At 39.3% G+C, this 20,818-nt stretch overlaps 2 protein-coding genes across 2 annotated transcripts; one reads left to right on the top strand and one right to left on the bottom strand.

Moving 5' to 3' along the window:
- Positions 1 to 1,943: 1,943 nt before the first annotated feature.
- pter (phosphotriesterase related) lies at positions 1,944 to 8,499 on the top strand. Its single transcript, XM_028021670.1, has 5 exons — positions 1,944 to 2,078; positions 2,834 to 3,290; positions 4,401 to 4,666; positions 5,250 to 5,390; positions 6,878 to 8,499. Exons 2-5 carry the CDS (start codon positions 2,859 to 2,861, stop codon positions 7,086 to 7,088), a joined length of 1,050 nt encoding a protein of 349 aa, XP_027877471.1. The 5' UTR covers positions 1,944 to 2,078; positions 2,834 to 2,858; the 3' UTR covers positions 7,089 to 8,499.
- LOC114147113 (complement C1q-like protein 3) lies at positions 7,292 to 10,697 on the bottom strand. Its single transcript, XM_028021671.1, has 2 exons — positions 10,077 to 10,697; positions 7,292 to 9,700 (listed from the first exon to the last, which is right to left on the bottom strand). Exons 1-2 carry the CDS (start codon positions 10,695 to 10,697, stop codon positions 9,521 to 9,523), a joined length of 801 nt encoding a protein of 266 aa, XP_027877472.1. The 3' UTR covers positions 7,292 to 9,520.
- Positions 10,698 to 20,818: the final 10,121 nt, after the last annotated feature.

The raw sequence follows: 20,818 nt of genomic DNA, 5'->3' as shown, positions 1-20,818 counted from the left end.
AAACCAGTGCAGTGACAGTGTATAGAAAGGGTGAAGTGAAGGTAAGCAATTGTCAGGGATGATTTGTGTCAGAAGGATAGCAATAGGCATGAAAGAAATGGTGAAAGGGAAAGATAGCAGTGAGACCTGCTGTGATGTATGAGTTAGATATGGTGGCACCGACAAAAAGACAGGGGGCAAAGCCAGATGTCGCAGGGTGACATTTTCTTTGTTAGTGGCTAAAATGAACAGGATAAGGAATACGTTTTCCTGGAGGATAGTTCAGGTTTTGAGATGAAGTTAGAGAGGCAATGCTGTTATGGTTTGGACTAAGGATGTTTAAAATGAAATTCCCATGGTGAAGGAAAATAGAGGAATGACAGAGAGAATTCAGGAATGTAGTGAAGAAGATTCACCCTAGTTCTGCTGGAAGTAGGGTGAGATAAAGGCAGAAGATCTGCATCTGTGATTTCTAAATGAATTAACCAAAAGTGTAAGACTGATCTACTACTTATTCAATTTTGCCCCCCAAAACAATCAAAACTCGTAGGTGGAATGCAAAATCAAACTTTACCAATAAAGAAACAAATAGCTTCCAAAGTACTAGTTGTTCCATTTTGTATTTAGCATTATCTTTAAAGCAATTCTTAGCAACAGTTTTATTCATCTGAATTTCACATAAATTAGTCCATCTTAGATAGGAAACAACCATTTATTAATAACAATATAAATGTCTAAATGCAAACTACAGTGGACCATCCCGAACCCTAAGCAGAATCCTTATCTGGCAGACGACCATAACAACTTTTAGCTCAGGTTTGAAAAGCAGTCGTTCACACCTCCCACCACATTATCCACATCTCACTCTGACACGAAAGCTCCCCATGCACCAGCCACTCTTCTCTCCTCAGACCACCTGCCTGGACATATGATCTCTTCAGAAGATGTAAATAGGTTCTTTGAACATAAGAAGAGCAAGAAACTTCCAGAGCCTGACAATTTCTCCTCCTGTGCCCGAAAGCCTGTGCTGACCCCCATCTTAAGTCAAATCCTCAGGCTCAGTCTTGCTTCAAGCGCATCGCCATCATTGCGGTCAACAAGAATGCAACATTACCAGGATAAATGACAGCAGGCCGGGGCAAACAACTCCGCAGAATATGCAGTCATCTTGGAACTACATCCTGCACCACCTAGGGAGCAGGTGGACCAGAGTTCCTATTCCTCTTCACTCTGGACACAAAGGACCACACCTCTGCAGAGCCATCTGCGAAATTCCTGAAATTTGCAGATGACTTCACTGTTATTCTGATCCATTGCAGCAGTTCGTTGGCCCACCTTTCTCAGAACCTGAGATGGTCCTCACACACGGTTGATGTTTTGTTCAGAAGGCAAAGACCTTACCTTCTGCAAAAACCTAATAAGTACAACCTGTCAGGGGAGATGCTGTTTCTATTCTGTCATTATTCAGTCTGTGCTTTATTTGTCCATCACTGTGTGGTTTGGCTTGTGAATTCATGTCTGTGGTTTGGCTTATCCAGAAAACTGGTCAGCTCCAAACCACAACAAACAATTAGGTCTGCAGAGAAGATCATAAGGGCTAATCATCTCTTTCCAAAATTTTAATAGGTCTAAGTTCAGGACAAGAGCAGCTAAAATCTCTGCAAACCTGACACATCCTGTACACAAACTGTTTAGACTTTTCCCACAGTGCCGACACAGACACTTTTCATCCAGGCTGCCTCTCTTATGAACGCTTAACAGAGGAGATTGACACTATTTGCAACCTCATTCAACCTCATTTTTCTCTTTTATCTAAACACAGTAAAATGACAGATAATATATATATTTTTTATTTTTATTTTTGCATTATTGACATAGCTACGGTATTTATATTCTAAATGTTTCTGTTTTGAACCGAAATCAAATTCCTTGTTCCTCATACTGATGTAGACCCTGAAAGTAAGCGCTGTCTGAACTACGGTCTCGGAATCTCTCGCGATAATTTACTCTTAGACGCGACGTGTTTTGGAGCTAATCTGCTGCAGCGGCTGTCCGAGCTCGGTTGGTGGTAGAACAAGAGCACGGTGAACAGAAACGAGGTTAGAATACTGGGGGTTTGGACATTTTAACATATAGAGATTTAATTTCAGAAACGTTTTCCCATCTGTGTTTGAACTCCGAACTACTGCACAATGTTCTTTCGGTAAAAGTTTCACGACGCTACTGTATTTTGAGTTTGTTCCTCAGCAGCTTGTTGCAAGGGGAGTTTATAGTTGCGAAGTTGGTTCAAGAGTTACGCATGGAGTTTTAAATAACAATTGAATATATGCATTTAGTAGTTCAAAGGTCCTTCTTTGTGCATGCATTATAACACGGTTTGTCAATGATTTAACACAATATCTGCTTACAGACACAAATATCCTCTTGCTCTGCTGTACGGGCTAATCTTGATTTTACTCAGTTGTACAAGGAATGACTTATGAAAGTATTCACGCTCTTTGAACTTTGTCACGACTTGTGACGGTTCAGCCTCAGACCTAAATGGTTTTTTTTTGGGAGGGGGGATATTGTGTAATAGAGCCACTCAAAGTTCACGTACATAGTTGTTGTGGAAGAAAAAGTATGCATTTTTTAATGTTTTTATGAAAACAAATTAGAATAATGTGGCGTACAGTCATACCACCCCAAACTGACTGACCAGGCAAGGATAGCATTACACAGAGAAGCAGCCAGAGGCCCATGGTTGCTTTGGAGGAAGTTACGGGTTACTTTGTTTGGGTCTGTCTCGCAAAATCCCCAAACAATTTAAGGGGTGTGAGTATTTACTTAGTTGTTTTGTTTTGTTTTTTCCAAGTAACCTGACCTCGGATTGGAGCATCATGTCAGTATTAAGTGGAAAGGTCCAGACCGTCCTGGGTCTTGTGGATCCAGACCAGTTGGGCCGCACCATGACCCACGAGCACCTGGTCATGAGCTTTGAGTGCAGCTACACTGCACCTCCACCTGGTGACGAGGCCGTGGCAGAAAACCCGTTCCAGATCCAGCACATGCACTGGCTCCGGCAGCACCCATACAGCTGCAGGGAGAACTTGTTCCTGTCGCAGGAGCTTAGCGCCCTGCGGGATGAGCTGCTGGCCTACAGGAAGGCCGGCGGGGGCACGATAGTGGAGAACACCACAACGGGCATCGACCGAGACCTGCCTGCCCTACGACAGCTGGCCAAGGACACCGGGGTCCACATCATTGCAGGGGCGGGGTACTATATAGACTGCACCCACACTGAGGCCACCAAGAAAATGAGTGTGGAGAAGGTGAGTACCATCTCATGAAACCTGATAGTATGAGCTTTTCACTGTGTGTGTGTGTACAGTTTTCTATAGCAATAAGGCGAATTAGACTGCCTATCAAAAGCATTCATACCTCTATTACTTTATAATATATTTTATAAGATCCATAGATTCCTAATTACATTTAGGTCTGGACTTCCATTCCAGCACACATATATGCCTTGACCAGGGCTGCACAATATTAGAGCATGGCAATAGTGTTGTAGAATGTTGCAATAATTATTATGATTAACTCACATCCTCCTGACGTCAATCATGATGACAAATCATTTGCCTTGAGCTTTAACATCTTGGTTACTCAGATCTAGTTCAGGATTGGTCAATGAAAATTCATCCACCTGGCCTAATATACTATTGGTAAGCACGTATGAATATTAATGGTATATATAGGATATTGCACACTTAACTTGCAGTAGGGACTGCAGTTTGAGATCTTGTTGCATTATATCTGTAACTACTGTATATGTTTTGGGTTGTTTTTCTAGTAGAAAGTGAGCCTCTACCACAGTCAACAGTCTTCTCCACACCTTTATCTCTGACCTGTCTGATGTTTTCTTTCCTTTTCATGAGGCACTTGTGTTTTTACGAAAATTAGATTACACTGACATGACTCACTTTGCTTAACAAGTGACTTCTGGAATTCTTTACACGTATCAGAGTAAAGGATGCTAAATATAAATTCAGGCCCAACTTTAAATTAATTTATCCATTTAACTTTGTGGTTGTAACCTGACAAAATGTGATAAAAAGGGCCTGCAATTATAAGTTCGGAGGACCGCTACTTGATATTGTTGTGTTGTTGTTTTCATCCATCACACCTTCACTCAACACTTTGTGTTAATATGCAAAGATTTTCTCTGAAACTTTGGATTGATTTGAATGGATCTCTGGCTGTTCAGTCTTTCTGTATTGACACATTGACAGTGTGCATGCACTCGTATTAATATTCAAAACTGCTGCTCAAGTTCATGTCTGTTCATGGAGAGAAGAAGAGAAATCAGAAAATGTCACTAACTTGTCAGTCGGTTGTCTAAATCGGGATGCTTTCCATCTTTCGCTCCTCATTTCCGTCAGCTCACGGATAACATCGTCAGCGAGGTGCTCCACGGCACTGATGGCACAGACATCCGATGCGGCGTGATCGGTGAGATCGGCACCGGCTGGCCCATCACGGAGAGCGAGAAGAAGGTGTTGAGAGCCACGGCCCATGCTCAGTCTCAGCTGGGTTGCCCGGTTATCATCCATCCTGGAAGGGACCCGGCCGCTCCAGCTGAGATCATCCGGATTCTCCAGGAAGCCGGCGGTGACATTAGCAAAACTGTCATGTCTCACCTGGACAGGTGAGAAGTCCAAATTCTGAAAAGGGGCATCCCACTGTATCTGCTGGCCAGCTTTCTTACCATATTACCTTCATTGCTCTCATGAAAAATCTACTAAAAGCATATTATACTTTGAACTTATCCAAATATTAGTGTGAATGTATGTACATTTTTAAATCCTGTGTGAATGAAGAGAAAATTAATACTTTTACATCAAACTCTTGTTTTTTTATAACCACTGTAGTTGTTAATTACCTAACTGTTCTAATTAATCATTAAACATCCAAAACTATTGACAAGCATACTCATCAGAACTATATTTAAAGATCTGACCATCAAAGCATGCAGTTTTCAGTTGCACATTTCTGAAATGAAATATAAAGCTGAACATTTAACTCGGATACTAACGTAAATAAAACATAGTATTATGATGGCTTCTGTGTTACAAATTTCAAATATAAATATCTAAATAAAGACTGCTTAGTTACCGCTTAGATCCTCGAAAAAGTTTGGTGTGAGATATGGCAACGATTTCTTTCGGATTCTCATAAAACACGCGTCATGAAGAAGCTAAATGAGTCAGATTTCCGCTTCTTTCATTCAGGACTATATTTGATGAAGGAGAGCTGCTTGAGTTTGCAAATATGGGGAGTTACCTGGAGTACGACCTGTTCGGAACGGAAATGCTGAATTACCCGTTTAACCTAAAAGTGGACATGCCCAGCGACAGCCAGAGAGTGAGAACGTGAGTGATGCCGCTGCTCTCAATCAAAAGTTTTTCCTGTTTTGTAAGGGATCCAGCATTCTTTGTTCAAACACTTCTAATTTAGTGCAGTATTCTGCATTATCTGGTTTATGTCATGATGTTATACTAAAATATGACGTGTATGCCAATGAGCTGATTTATGTACCATCCCAATTCCAATGAAGTTTGGACATTTTGTAAAACTTTTAAAAATATATTATAATTTGCAAATGCTTTTCAACCTTTAGTCATTTAAATTCACTAAGATATTTAATGTTCAGATAAACTTTATCTTGTTTTTGCAGATGTTCAATTTTGAATTTGATGCCTCCAACATGTTACAAAAAGTTGGGATAAGAGCAATAAAATATTGGAAAAGTTGAGAATGCTCAAAATACACTTATTTGGATTCTTCTTTGGGTGAACAGGTTAATTGGAAACAGGTGAGTTTCATGACATTTCCAAAAGACTGAGTCATTCATAATTAAGGATGGTGTGAGATTCCCCACTTTGAGAACATCTGTGTGAGCAAATTGTCCAACAGTTTAGAAACAAACTTTTTCAGCTATTTTTTTAACTATTGTGAGGAATTTACGAATTTCATCACCTACAGTCATTCAAAAGCCAATAGCACTGACAAACGCTGCCTGTTTCCCTGGTTCCAAGCTCATCTGTGATGAACTGATGCGAAGTGGAAAAGTGTTCTGTGGTCTGATGAGTCCACATTTGAGATTGTTTGTGGAAATCATGGACATTGTTTCCTCCAGGCTAAGAAGGAAAAGGACTGATATCAGCTAAAAGTTCAAAAGCCATCATCTGTGACGACAGGGCGATGTGCTGCACATCTGTGAAGGCAACATTAATTCTGAAAGGTGTATAAGGTTTTTGTAGCAACATATGCTGCCATATAAGAGGCATCTTTTTCAGGGACACTCCTGCTTATTCCATTGTCAAGCCTGTTATAACAGCGTAGCTTCATAGTTAAAGAGTACGATTACTAGACTGGCCTGCCTGCAATTCAGACCTGTCTTCCGTTGAAAATGTGTGGCGCATTATGAATCGCAAAACACTGCAGCAGAGACGCTAGACTGTTGTGTTACAAGTTCTACGTCAAGCAAGAATAGGAAAGAAATCCACCTGCAAATCTTCAGCTCTAGTGTTCTCATTTTCTAAATGCTTTTTGAGTGTTGTTAAAATGAAAGGAGATGTAACGAAGCGGTAAACTTGCCACAGTCCCAACGTTTTTGAAATGTGCTTCAGGTGTCAAATTCCAAGTGAAAAAAACAATAGTTTATTAATTTGTGAATTACATATCTTGTCTTTTTAAAGATAATGCAATTGAATATATGTTTCTAATCATTGCATTCAGTTTTATTTATGTTTTAAACAACATCCCAACTTCATTGGAATTGGAGCTGTCTTTATGTTTGCAATATGCAAACTTTGTTCTTTGGTTTTTCACATGCTTGTTGCTGGTGCGTTTCCAGCTTGGCTTTTCTAGTGAAGGAGGGCTACGAGGACAAGGTACTGATGGCCCACGACATCCACACCAAGAACCGTCTGACCAAGTTTGGCGGCCACGGCTACTCCCATATCCTCAAGAACATCGTGCCAAAGATGCTGACTAGAGGTATCACTCAGCACCAGGTGGACAAAATCCTAATCGACAACCCTAAACGCTGGCTGACCTTCAAATAAAACAAACAAAAGAATAATGGAAGCTGATTTGACAGAGCTGTGATTTTATTTTTTCAGTATCACACAATGAACATTTTGAGATCATTACGACCATTTGTTTAACCCACAATGGTTAAACATAAAGAGTGCTAGCGAATTTTTTCTGTGTTTTGTAAACATAATTTTGTGCTGGAGATTGTTCAGATGAGAAACTTTTATTTTTATTTTTTTCCCTTGACTGATTCCCATCAGTAGTTGGCAGATCAAATACTGAGGAATGTGACTTTAGTTTTCCTTTTTATTACATGTATTAAAGCTCAGTTGTCTTTAATATTTAATAACCAACAAGATGCACTTTCTTGATTTTAACCAAAACAGATACGATTTTTGATGCATGGAAGTGATAAAAAAAAAGTGTAATTGAGGCATCGCTAATTAGTACTTTAGTGTATTATTTAGTATTTGCTTTGTGTTTTTGATGATACAGTTTTCACTTTGTTGTCAAGACTTATAATTCCCCACTCTGTTTCATGTGCTTTTTCCCCTGTGGCCTCCTCAACTGATTCAAATTAGAAAAGCACTGATCCATTAGTCTATTGTAAATGGTAAATAGGCTGTACTGTATAGAGTTTTATCAAGTCCAGAGGACCCCAAGACGTTTCACACTACATTCAATCATTCACACACGTTCACACGCTAGTGTATTATGTTAATCAAAATCAGATAAATGTTAGGGATATGTGGTGTTATGCATGGAGAAGAAAATAACACTGTTATTTTCTCCTCCCAGTACAGTGAATAACATTTTTTTTTTATCTTAATCGGTCAGTTCTGAAATTGCCTGGTCAGACCTCAAAAACTCCAACTTGGTATTAGTCATCAAAAGCCTTATCTACAGGAAAAAACTAAATTTTTCTTTCCACTTTTGATCATGCATTAGTCACTTTGCAAAGGAGTTTTGCTCAATTTTTGTGATTTACATGTGCTTTTTCTTTTCTTGTTTTGGTCTCATTGGTTGGTGAAAATTAGCAATACACCAACCGATCAGCCAGAGATTGGAATCAGCAAAGTTGATTCAAACCTACTACCACAGTTAGCTATAATGGTAAAGAAAAAATTAAAAACACCAGACAAAATTGGCAAATCAGATCTAAATGAAAACACAAATCTATCGACTATAGGAAACTTGATCAGTACATCTCTAATTAAAACTATTTGATTTGCATTTGTGATTATTAGTCATTTCATAAAGGAGGGGCCTTTTTGTTTGTTTTGGCCAGTTTGATTGGTCTGATTGTGTTCTCTGGAGAGGTGCTCACACATATGGTGCTACAGTAATTACCTTTTTTTAATTTAAATATCATCACTCCTCTATTTGAGACATCTCTGTGAACATGCTTCCTGGCAGGTGAATAAATGAGTCTGCTCGTAATCAGTATGCTCCTCGAATCTCGTCTCCGTGTGCCTGTGTTAGATGAGATGTCCTGTTGCCCCCTCATTGGGTGTCTCCGTGTGCCTGTGGGAGAATGCTGGCGGGCCGGTCCAGATGAAGGACGCGTCCTTCCCTCATCTGGGAACAGGTGGCCTCACAGGGTGACTTCAACACATGATCAATGGCGAGATCGCCACAGCTGACTGCGCACCATGAACAAATACATAAGTTGGATTAATCATGTCAGGACTTTACAAAGGAAGCCAGATGATTTCATTTTACATTTTTACTGATGTTTCTGATCAGGGAAAGCATAACGTTGAGTAAGCAGATTGGTGAACGTTTCAGAGTTTTAGAAAAGATATGTCAGTGCTGCTGTCCAGTTTTGGTGACTAAACAGGCTACCCTGCTGCTCAAACCAGATGCCATGTTTGACACACACACATGAAAAATGACTTGCACTGATCATTTTGCCAATATACTTGTGCTTCATAAACATCACATCATAAGATGCTGCACAGTGTTAAAATGTCAACGTCTTATAAACATGCATCACGACTTTTAACATCTTTGCCCAAAATGCAGTGACTTGGACTTTTTTTTTCTTTTTGGTGAAGAAAGCACATAAATCGACGAACACTGAAGTGAGTAGTGGTTATGTGGATATATAATAAGCATCTGTGAGTGAGTGCTAAATGTAGACACTTGAAACTTCCAATTTACCACAGTAGCTACAGTTAGTTAATTTGTAAAGCCTATATCAGTTCATTGAGAGCGCACAAGCAACAAAACATCAACCTGACTTTGCTGTACAAAATGAAAACTGGAGTTATTACACTCTCAGCTCCTCACTGCTGCAAAGTAGAGTTTCTTTTTGCATGAGACTTCCTGCAAATCTCTTGGAATGATGTTCAACAGAAACGGTGAGCTCTTTCTGTCTCTGATATCCCGGGTGGACTGAGCAGGAGCTGTGAAAGCAAGCTTATATGTAGAGAGTCGGACCCAGTTCCTCCAGCCTGTTTCAGTCAGCATACAGCATGAAGCCGGAGAAGGTGCTGTACTTGTTGTTGTTGCCGCCGTGCGCCTTCCCTCCGTCCAGCTTGATGTAAATCTCATCCCCGGGTTCCAGGTGGAGGACGACGCTGTTGCTGGCATAGTCGTAGTTTTGATCCGCGTCCTGTGCGATGGCGCTAGCTCTCACCTGAAAAGGGAAGATTTCTACTGATTAGATTCAGAATCAGAACCATCAACATTTTTGATGAATACTAAAATGGTTTATCAATTTATTTGAACATTTATCATCACCTTGATTTTTAAAGCAGGTGATATATTGTGCGTAAAAGCGCAAAAGGCATAAATTGCGCCGTTTTATGCTGAAGTGAAGTTCCGGTGACCCTTCAGTAGACTTCACTCAGTAATCAGAACCATGGACAGTGCGATCAACAATGGAATGTTTCTGTTTTACGTCGAGTTGTTTGGGTAGCTTTCGTGCGTAAAACGCAGCGTTTCACTTTAAAGTGTTTTTACATACAAGATCCGTTCAGGTAAAAAGAATCAAACCCTGGTTTCGATCCTACCTGGTTGTTTTTGCAGAGGTCAGCCCACATGCTTGTTCCATCCCCGCCTCGCATCAGCACATGGTAAACGAAAAAGTAAATTCCTGGTATGGAACAGGTGAATTTCCCGGTTGATGGGTCGTAGTGGTTGCCGAGATTTGTGACCACGTCGTCAAATTTTAAAACTTCATAGCCCTCATGCTGCTTCTTCAGCCCGGCGTAAAACGCTATCTTTGGTACCGTGTTGTAAGTGGCTGCGCTGATGGCACCGGTTGGTCCATTCGCTCCTGGTAGCCCAGGTGGACCTGGTGGTCCAGGTGCTCCTCTCTCTCCGGGTGGACCCGTCGGTCCTGGTGGCCCCGGCTCACCAACCGGACCCCTGGGGCCCATCCTCCCGACGCGCCCCGGCTCTCCCTGGGGCCCCTGGATGAACGTCGGCAGCGACTGCACCAGGCGGTTGTCTTTGTTCGGGTGGGTCGCTTTCGCCGTGGCTGCCGTCGCGGTCCCATGGGAATCGCACACCATCTGACAAGATCCGAGCATCTCATAGCGGGCAGGAGTTCCGGCAGAGTTCACCATGACCGGAATCAGCACCACCAGCACCAGAACCAGCGCCACGCCGCAAACACCAGTTGCGATCATCTGCGCCCTGCGTATTCGCGGCGTTCTTCCAATTTGATGGTCTTCCAGCCTGCTTGCGGGCGATATATTTGCAGAAGAAAGAATCGGACCCGTTCTTGAATTGCACCGCAACCTCTGGAGGTGGAAAAGTCTTTAAACCGCTGCGCAAAAGTAACCATCCAAAACTTTTACGCCTTGGAGGATCGATCCAGCCGGCTCATCTCCACCTTCTTCAGAAGACTTTCAGGGGAGACGAGGACATGAAGACTGCAGCTTTCTGCAAGTTTCAGCTTATAGCGCGGAGCAACACAGAGAAAATGGGCTCAAAATGAAGCGCTACTCCTTTCTGGAATTGAAGAGTGAGGGGAGGGGTGGAAGTGATGGATGGGAAAGAGTCAGTGCGTTTCTTCAATCAAATGGGAGAGGATGAACAACATACAAACACTGATGCAACTTCAAACTTTGAAAATAAAAAAAGTTTTGTTTTTTGTCTGTGGAGTAAAAGGAGAGGTTTATTTTATATGGATCAGTTTTCCAATTGATTATTTCAAAGCTCCATCCTACAATATGTTGTAAGGGCTTATCCAAACAACTTCAACTTAATTAGGTCCATTTTAGACAAAAGGTCACACCTCAGTGGCTCCCTGTGTCCAATTTATCATTTGGAGAAAATCTATAGAGCCACTGAAAGGAGGAGAGGAGTCAGTAGGAGCTGTTGTTGAAGGATGACTCCACAGATATACTGATGAAACCAGTGTTGGGCCACTTACAGAAAAAGCTGGCAAAAATAACTTAATTAGCATCAAGCAGTGGCTGTTATTTAAAAATGGTAGCCCAGATCTGATAAACCACAGGTATTTGGAATGAGATCAGAACAAATCATTTCATAACTTGCTCCACCTTTTTGTGACCTATAACTTTTCAGCACAATTTCTCCACACAGATTTCTGTGGGTGAGGGGGGCAAACGGGGTTATATAAAAAAGTACTCCAGGTTATAGCTCACATTGAGAGGAATGTGTACATTTTGTATATTTGCTTTACATATGAACATCTCTGAATTTCAAATAGGAAGTAAAGGTGACAGTGATGCACACATTTCTGAAGCGCTGATTGTGGCAGAAATTACATTCTGAGAACTTTATGGGGAAAAAAAGTCTTTGTTAAATTGACTGAGACCTAGATAGAGCCACTGCTAAAACTTTAGGCTGTCATCAGATGTGTTTGCGCAGTAAAGAGAATCAAGCAGTTAGAGCCATACCCCTGCACTCTCCCCTCCATCCTGATTGATCTCATCCAGCTTCTCATTAGGTTTTTGTTCTCTTCTCTTAAAGAGTTTTGCAGGGGAGCTGAACGCACAACAGTGTATCACAGTGCAAGAAGAAACCCGTTTTCACAAAACAAAAACATTTCAGCTATTTTTTTAAAAATATATAAAAACAGTATTCTTATTGTTTTATAAGATTTTTTTCTATTAACTTTTTAAAATTATTTTATTTATTATAATTGATTTATTAGATGCTTACTATTATTATATTCTTATTCTCAACTCCTCAATTATGATCCGAGTTACAAATTTTCCACACCATGTGCCATTTTGATTATTCTAATTTTCATATCTTATATGATGTTTTATATTTTGATAGATATTGTCATGGCTTGACCTTTTCGTGAGATTAATCTACAATGCAATTCTGCTTTGCTGGTTTAAAACCCAGGCTAAAATAAAATGCTATAAAGTAAAAGAAAAAGGAGGAAATGTTACAGATAAAAAAAATTTGACAATTTCAGGCTGTAATTTGAGTAATTTATTTAGAGGGGGCAGGGGGTCCACTTATTAGAAATAATTGGGTTTGAACAAACTGATGTCAATGTTGGCACTCCACCCACTCTTTTACCAATAACAATAATTATGCAACAAACAGAAAGAAGAGCATTCTGTTTCTACTCAAAGGTCAAAATGTTGAACTTTGAGCAGCACTCAGCAGGAGATAGTCTGCGGTCAAAACTTTAATTTTCTTCCCATAAAGTCATTCTTTAGTTAATCTGGATGCATCCTTGGAGTCACTGTGATGATGAAAAATAAAATCCCTCTTCATCTTCAACTTTCTGGCAGATAATTCAAGGTTTCGAGCCAAAACACACTGTTCGAAGCTATGCATCATTTCATCCATCTTGGAAAAAAAATAAAGTACCATACGAATATATGGCGTGGACTTTTCTTTGCACTCTTCCCCTGACTGATGCTTTCTTATAAAAAAGATTTTTTGATCCTTTGCAACCTCTCTATAAAATATGTGTTTGGATTTTGGATGCACATAAGCAAATATCAAGAAAATCCAACTAGGACAGTTGAAGTTTAATTCAGGTTAATCCAATTCACCATCACTGACAGCAGATATAAACTCAAGGAAAAATTAAAAGTTGAAACTGAATTGAAAAGAGTATTTACTTTAAGGGCCTAGCCTTCATTAAAGCTTTTTATTTTTTCCACTAATAAATTAGCTTGTTTTACAGCTGAATTAAACAGGACAAATGTAATGGTATATGCATAAACAACTTAGAAGTAATTTATCATGATCTGGTTTTTTTTTCATCACAATAACCCAATATTGTAATGTATAAAAGGCTGTGTGTACACTTTGCAGAGACACTATTCATGGTTTAAGGACGTCAGAGTGTTGAATTTATAATTAGTTTTGCTTATGTGTGCAGTGTATAGTATTGTATATAAATGTATAAAGAAGTATACATTCAATTTCAGTTTTTCCCTGAAACAAGGTCACATGTAATTTTCAGCTTATTATTGAATGGCAGTTGATGTTATTGGGTTCGTTCCAAGAATGCTCCACCACCGAGCTCTAGCCTCTAGTGACTAGTTAGATATGAACAAACAACCAATGGTTCTGGCATTGGGCTGGTATATCTGGATGAGGGTGAACATTTTGAAACAGAAAGCAATCTGCAACATAAGAATGACTTGATGGCCAAGTCATGATAGATTTGGTCAGGATTCAGAGAAAAACTAACTAAGGATAATTCACAGAATCACTGTACAGTGTTGTGAAAAAGTACTTATCCTCTTACAGATGCTTCAGATTGTCAAACAAATATTCATATCAGATTAAAAGAACCTGAGGAAATACAAAAGCAGCTTTTCAAATGAGGATTTCTTTAACTAAGTGGGGGAAAAAAACTACCCAAACAAATCTGGCCCTATTTGAAAAACTAATTATCTCCTAAAGCTAGTAACTGATTGTAGCTGGTAATAACCGCCTCAAGTGTTTGCAACAACTACCCATCTGTATTTTACATCTCTGCAGGAATTTTGACCTTCCCTTTTTTGCAGAATTGTTTCAATTAAACCATTGTTGTGTTTTTGAACACTAACAGCGCATTTAAGATTAGGGTACAGCCTCTTAGTTAAATTTAAGTGCAGTCTGGGACCAGGTAGAAAATCTTTCCCTTTTTCTAACCCTTTAGAAGTGGACTTGTGATCACATCATTGTCCTGCATAACCAAGTGAGCTTGAGCTTAAGAACCCAAATTAATGGATGGACGTTCACCTGTGCGATTTTCTTCTAAAGAGCAGAGTTCATGTTTCAGTTACTGAAAGTCTCCAAAGTCCTGAAGCAACAAAGCATATACAAACCATCACACAGCCACCACCACCATTTTTTAACCGTTTTGTTAATTTATGCCAGATGTAATGGGGGACACACCTTCTAAAAAGTTCCTCTTCTCTCTCATTAGTTCACAGAAGGATTTACAAAAGGTTTTAGAGACAATCCAGATAATAATTCCGATGGCAAATAATTGTTTTGAGTTTTATTTTATTTAGAGGTATCAGAGTAAAAGGGCTGAACAGAAATGCATAGCACACATTCACATTCAGTTTTTTATTAGTAAAAACCTTTGAAAATCATGTATCTTATCCCTTCAACAATAATCCAGTATTATGTGTTGGTCATAAAATCTGATTAATAATCATCTGGTGTTCTTATGAAAAATGTGAGAAAGTTCAAGCTATGAAAATACTTCTCCAAGCGACTGTATATGCCCTCTAGGTTTGATGCAACTAACTGGCGTTTAGTCATTATGGTATCAGTCTAGATTTAAGTGTCTTACAGGTGTTTGCATGTTTAAAGGGCAGCACATGTGAGCTAAGACTCATTATCATTTCTAAAAGGACACATTTTCTGTGGGAAGCGTGATACATAGACAAGTATATAAGTGAACAGTATATAAAACTCTGGTGCACAGTCACTCATGCACAAACACAGTAGGACATACTGTGGCGGCTATGAGTCAGTGAGCACTTGTTAGTGGTCAGACTCCTTCCCTCCAGTTGGCACAAACCTCCAGTGACTCAGGGAGACTTGTCGACCAGGAGCCAGCATGAACAACAGTGTTAAAACTCACCAAAAGCTGTGGGAAGGCAAACAAAATAAACTTGTGATAGATGCTTTTTTGCACTTTCACACAACTGAATCAGATCCTAAATATCACATTTAAGCTGGAAAAGGACTGACTTGCTGCTTGTCCGCAGCTCATTTCCATCACTTCTGTCCAGTGCAGGATCTTCGTTACACGGCTCACTGTGCCCAGAGTTTCCTCTGGTGGTGGAGAGCCCTGACAGGTTGTTTTGAGTCTCAGCTTCAGAGTTCATTTACAACCAGTCAGGCAGGAGTCCACTGGGAGTCTGATGATTTTTCTGACACCCAGACAAGCAGATGTTCAGAGGACATGAATAAAACATACAGCCCATCTGACCACGGAGCAAAAGCTCTACGAGAGCCTAATAAAATATGAGGTGTGATTTTGGTTTGCGAGGAAAAAAGAAGAAAAAAAGAAAAAGCTTTGTCAGATAAGTGGGATAGGGCATGAAATATGTATGACCTTAATGTAGCCTGGTCAGATTGGCTAAGCGCAGTTCAAATGTGGTTATGACAATCAAAGCTGAGAGGTTTGTCAAGGAGCTGAAGTGGTGAATGGGAAGGAAAGTGAATGGACCTCTCATTAGCAGCCAGGAGTATGAACAGAAACATTATGTGACCCAAGTGTTTATCAACCGATAACAACACCATGTGTGCTCCACCTCAGTATTTTTCTCATTCTGCTCTTTCTGAATCTGGCTGTTTATTTCTTTTTTTGTCTCCACTGAAAAAGCAAGAGAAGGCTGGACTCAACCGTTGAGCACAGCAGGGGGTGGCAACAGCATGCGTTTCCACACCACCCACTCAAAGCTGCTCCTGCCCCGTGTTTTTAGATGGAGAAGCAATCACAGTTGTCCTTGGTGGGACATTCAAGCAGAAATCAAGGTGTGATTGTGTTATTTGATTTCATTATTTAATTCCAGCAGACCAGCTAACAATTTGGGTGCATGTCCTTGTGTCACTGAGCCTTTTCATATTTCAATTACCAACACTGGAGGGGTGTCCTTGTGTGGACTTATGAAATAATCAATTCAGATTAGATGAGTTATAACCGCACAGAAGAATATCCCAAAATAGATTTGGAACTGTAGGGTTTTTAAAAACGTTTTTGACTTAATATACATTCGCTTGAAACTTTACAGGATCCAAATCATATATATAGTTAAAATATATATGTATACACACTCACTAGCTACTTATGTTAGGCACACCTGTTCAGTTGTGAACAAAAACAGTGGCTCAGCCAATCACATACCAGCAATTTTGTGCACCAAGGCATCAAGATTGCTGAAGACGACTTGCTGAAGTTTAAGCCGACCATCAGAATGGGAAGGAAAGTTTATTGGAAAGAGTTTAAACGTGGTGCTGTTGGTGCCAGGTGGGCTGATTTGAGTGTTTTGGAAGCTGCTGCGATTTTCATGCTCAACCAACTTTCTGGTTTACAAAGAACGGTTTAAAAAAAACAGAGAAGAAAAACCTGCCTCCAGAGAGCAGCAGGTTTGTGGATGAAATCTGCAACATCAAAGAAACTGCAGACTTCAAGTGCATTGAAAAGGCATGGACTATGCTTAAAAACGAAGTCTGTGCGAGAAATCCATCTAATTAAAGTGAATTCTTCCTGTTTTTCCAAAAGAAATGCAGCCAGATTTCAACCAGGAACCTGTTGATTTTTTACCAAGTCTGTGGTTGAGGTTCAAAATGTTAGAGGACATTTAACCAAATAAGTCAGCATAAATTATTGTTATGTCTGTCTTAGAGAAATTTCACAATAAATTTAATCTTGTGTTTCCAATTTTTGTTTATAAAAAATGTATGTTGTGAAATCATCCCCTTCAAAAAAAAAAAAAATCAAAATCCACAGTCATGACATTTATGCGTGAGTGAATTTCAATGAATTACTTCGGCTTAACAGTCTGATAAATGAACTGTGAGACCAATCTAGTTTTTATTAGCCTGATGTGTAAAAAGGATAAAAGAGTAACACAACGAAATTACCAGCTGTGTTTAGGTCAGAGGAGTGTGAGAGTCAGATGGTGCAAACTGTGAAGTGAGATGGATGAGTCAGCCAAATGCATAGAGGTGGTCCAATGCAGTTTTTGACATTAAGCTGTCAGCAACCTTTAAGAAATAATGGAGATGCAGAGAATCAGTTAAACCTGGATAATTTCTTTGCCTTCCCAACGTGTCAGATTAACACTGATCAGTTGGAACATTATGCTAATCTGTCAAATACTCACTTGGTTGTTATGATGCGAAGCATTTCTAAGCAGGCATTGGAGGTCCAGTTCAATTTGGACTGACCTTTGGCCCCTAAAACGTCATCCGATTACATCAGTTTGGTAACCATCAGAAATTGATTGAACACTTCCTTTTTTATGTAGTTCTTAGAGTTCTCCCATTAGAGTTTTAATTGTTTTCTTTGTATTAGTTTGATAATAAGAACCTGAATCAAGTAGCTTATGCTGAAATGTTTGTGTATACCATGTGAGTCTAATGTGAAAGGATTTTTGAGGTTGTTAACTTGAATGAAGTCATCCTCTGTAGCAGAGGTGAGTCTTGGTCTTCTACTTTCATCATAGTTTATAGCGACTTTTGCAACTACAACTCTCAACAGAGTATTGCATAACTACTCAGACCTCTTGAACTTTGTCACGGTAAAACCACAAACTTTGATTTCATGTAGCCTAATTAATAATCAGAGTTTGCCTGAGCGTAGTCTGATCTCAGTATAACTCCATATGTCCTGTGAAGTTATTTTATGAAACATTAGTGAACAAACGGCATCATGAAGACAAATACATAACACCTCCCTAAGATAAAGTTGTGAAGAAGTACGGTGAGATTACAAAACAATATCCTAAGTCTAGGACATCTTACAATTTCTAATCCATCATTAAACAATGGAAGCAGAATGGCTCAACTGAAACCCGGATCCATCCACCTTATGTGACAGGCTGGGCGAGGAGAGGAGCAATCAGAAGAACAGTGAAGAGTTCAACTGTGACTCTAGTGAACCTGTAAATTCAGCTGGAGTTACAGTTGAACTGTTTCAATCAAAGCACCTTTGTTTGTTAGAATGGCCTAGATAAAATTCAGAACTAAATTGAACTGATATTCAGAGGCAAGACTTGATAATTGATGTTCACATGTTTCCATCAGCTAGAAGTCTGTTAGAAATACATCTGAAAAGACTCCGATGTCACAGCGAAGGAAGGCGGTTCTAGTTTATGCTGATCTAAGTTATTGTATCAGGACCAATCCATGACATATATTTCAACTTTTGATTTTTATGCACTTTCTGTATTACACTATACGCATCTAATACTTAAAATCCCAATAAGAAATATTGCATCTTGTGGTTGAAAACTGTAACAAAAATTTAATGTGTGTAAATATTTCTGTGATTTACTTTATCTTAACCTGATAAAAAACAGCAAAAATGTTCAAGAGCCATTCAAAGGAACTTCTGCAAATATCTTATGACTTGAGATCAGTGACTCTAGCGCTGCCTCATATTACTAATTCAGTGTTCACGTCTGGCTGTTTCTCTGCGTCCTCCTGTCCTCCAGCAGGAGCTCACAGCCAAACATGTCATTGCTCACATCTTTGAATAAGACACTGAATCATGAGCTGCAGCCTGTGAAACGCTGAGGAGTAATATAGGAAGTCATACAAAACGTTTCTATCCAGAGAGGAGGGGAAAAAAAGAGAGAAAATGTCAAGACTTCACAATAATAAATAATTCAGAGCTTACAGCAAAATCAAAGCTGTTGGTTTGAGCATTTGAAGCAAAGAGGAGTATTTTAATTTTGATGCAGTTTATCTGAATTCCCAAGATTTTATAAACATTTTAAAACAAATATTTCAGCAAGAGGACGACATTTTAAAAGATAAAGCAAATTAAGTTCCACTATTTGTAGGTAAACACATTGCATTCCTCCATCCATATCTGTATGCAGACGTCTCCACTGTTTATTCCTGGATTGTTATGATTGCTCAGGGTAAAACTTTGTGCATTGACACCTGGAGGACGGGATTACAGCAGGGGATTATGGCAAAACCAAATCCCACCCTCTCCATGCAACAACAAAAAATATATAAGTAGATTGATTTTCATCGAGATGTCAATCGATGCTTTGTTTTGCTGATGGCATAAGAGGGTGGAGTGTCACATTTTCTGCCGATGAGATTGAACGGCATCGAGGGGCTTAGTGGCAAACACAATCGAGGAGTGTAAACATAGCGAGGGCCACGAGAGGCCGATCAATGGCCTCAGTCTGGGATTGATTAATTACCCCATGAAAGAGACTGAGGTGTGAGAGCACCACAGAAACCTGATCAGAACAAGATTTATCACCCAATCTCTGTATCATCACCCCACCCCTCTCACTGTTTTCTTTTAAGAGGCTTTTTTTTCTCTCTCTCTTCTTAAACAAATCTGTCCCTGTTTCTCTATTTACTGACTCGACTGTGTCACGTGAAAGTGGAGCAGAGTGCCTTTACTTTTCTCAGACAGGTAAAAAAAAAAAAGAGGATTAAAAAAACAAGGTTATTGCGACCTTTAATCTCAGTTCTAATTAACAATAAAAAAGAATATTAAGAACCCATGATGAGCCCTTGTGCTATAATAAGATTTAATTTGATTCTTTGAAATCTGGTTCTATGCTCATTAATTAAACAGATGAATATGGACTAAATGATTTGCTTGTTTTAACAAGAAAAGAAGATGAAAACAAAACTTCAGTTTAGTGGGATGTGGGGAGGGGACACAAAAACCTTTTCACCACACCTTTTTGGAGAAATATTTTATCCTACATTTAAAGAGGTTGAATGTAAACTAAATACATCCTTAGATGAAAATCTTTAGAAATATCTTTAAAATTCTGGCTGGAATGTAAACATTTTGATTCTATTTACATTGTAATGCACATTTACTAAAATAAAAAATTATTAGGAAAGCTTTTAACATTTAATTTGAATTAACATCAAAACACATTTTTTTTATATATTAAGCTGCTGCCAGACTCTTTCTGATCTGACTTCATGTTATCATGTCTCAAAAACACATTTTAGGTGAATTCACATGTGAAGAGTGCATTTTGTGAGCACCAATATTGGATTTCATATATAAAATATGTTTACTGTTTGCTGATCTGCTCTGTTATATAAAATGATTCCCAAATGTGTTTACCCCCTTGTTAAAATGCCTGGATTTTGTGAAGTAAAAAATAAGAAGGCTGTAAATTATTTCAACTTTTTCCACATATGGCAGTCAAAAGTCTATCAACCCGTTTAAAGGTAAAAGGTTCTAAAGGTTGCAATGACACAGTGGTAACTTTTGACCCAGACTTTTAAACTAATTCAGTTTCAAACCCTTTTGGATCTAAATTCTGGGATTCAGTCTTCTTTCTTTGGTTGGAATCTCTCAGGATCCCACAGCTTGACTAGACAATATCGGCCCGCTCTGCCCTACAAAGGTTCCCCAGAACTGACAGATGCTTCGGACATCTTGCGTTGACAGCCCTCTTCAAAGTGACCTCACAGATTTAATGTCAGGTTTAGTTTTGCAGACTGGTCAGAACTACGTCCACAACGTTCATTCTTCTCTCGTGATGTAATTATTTTGTTGGTTTGGATGTGTGCTTGGGTGCTGAAAAATAAAATTAACCTTAAGCTTCAACTTTTTAGCAACCTAACTTATTTTAAG

This window comes from Xiphophorus couchianus, chromosome 6 (assembly GCF_001444195.1).
Source record: "Xiphophorus couchianus chromosome 6, X_couchianus-1.0, whole genome shotgun sequence".
Lineage (NCBI taxonomy): Eukaryota > Metazoa > Chordata > Actinopteri > Cyprinodontiformes > Poeciliidae > Xiphophorus > Xiphophorus couchianus.
This window is presented reverse-complemented; position numbering and strand designations above follow the sequence as displayed.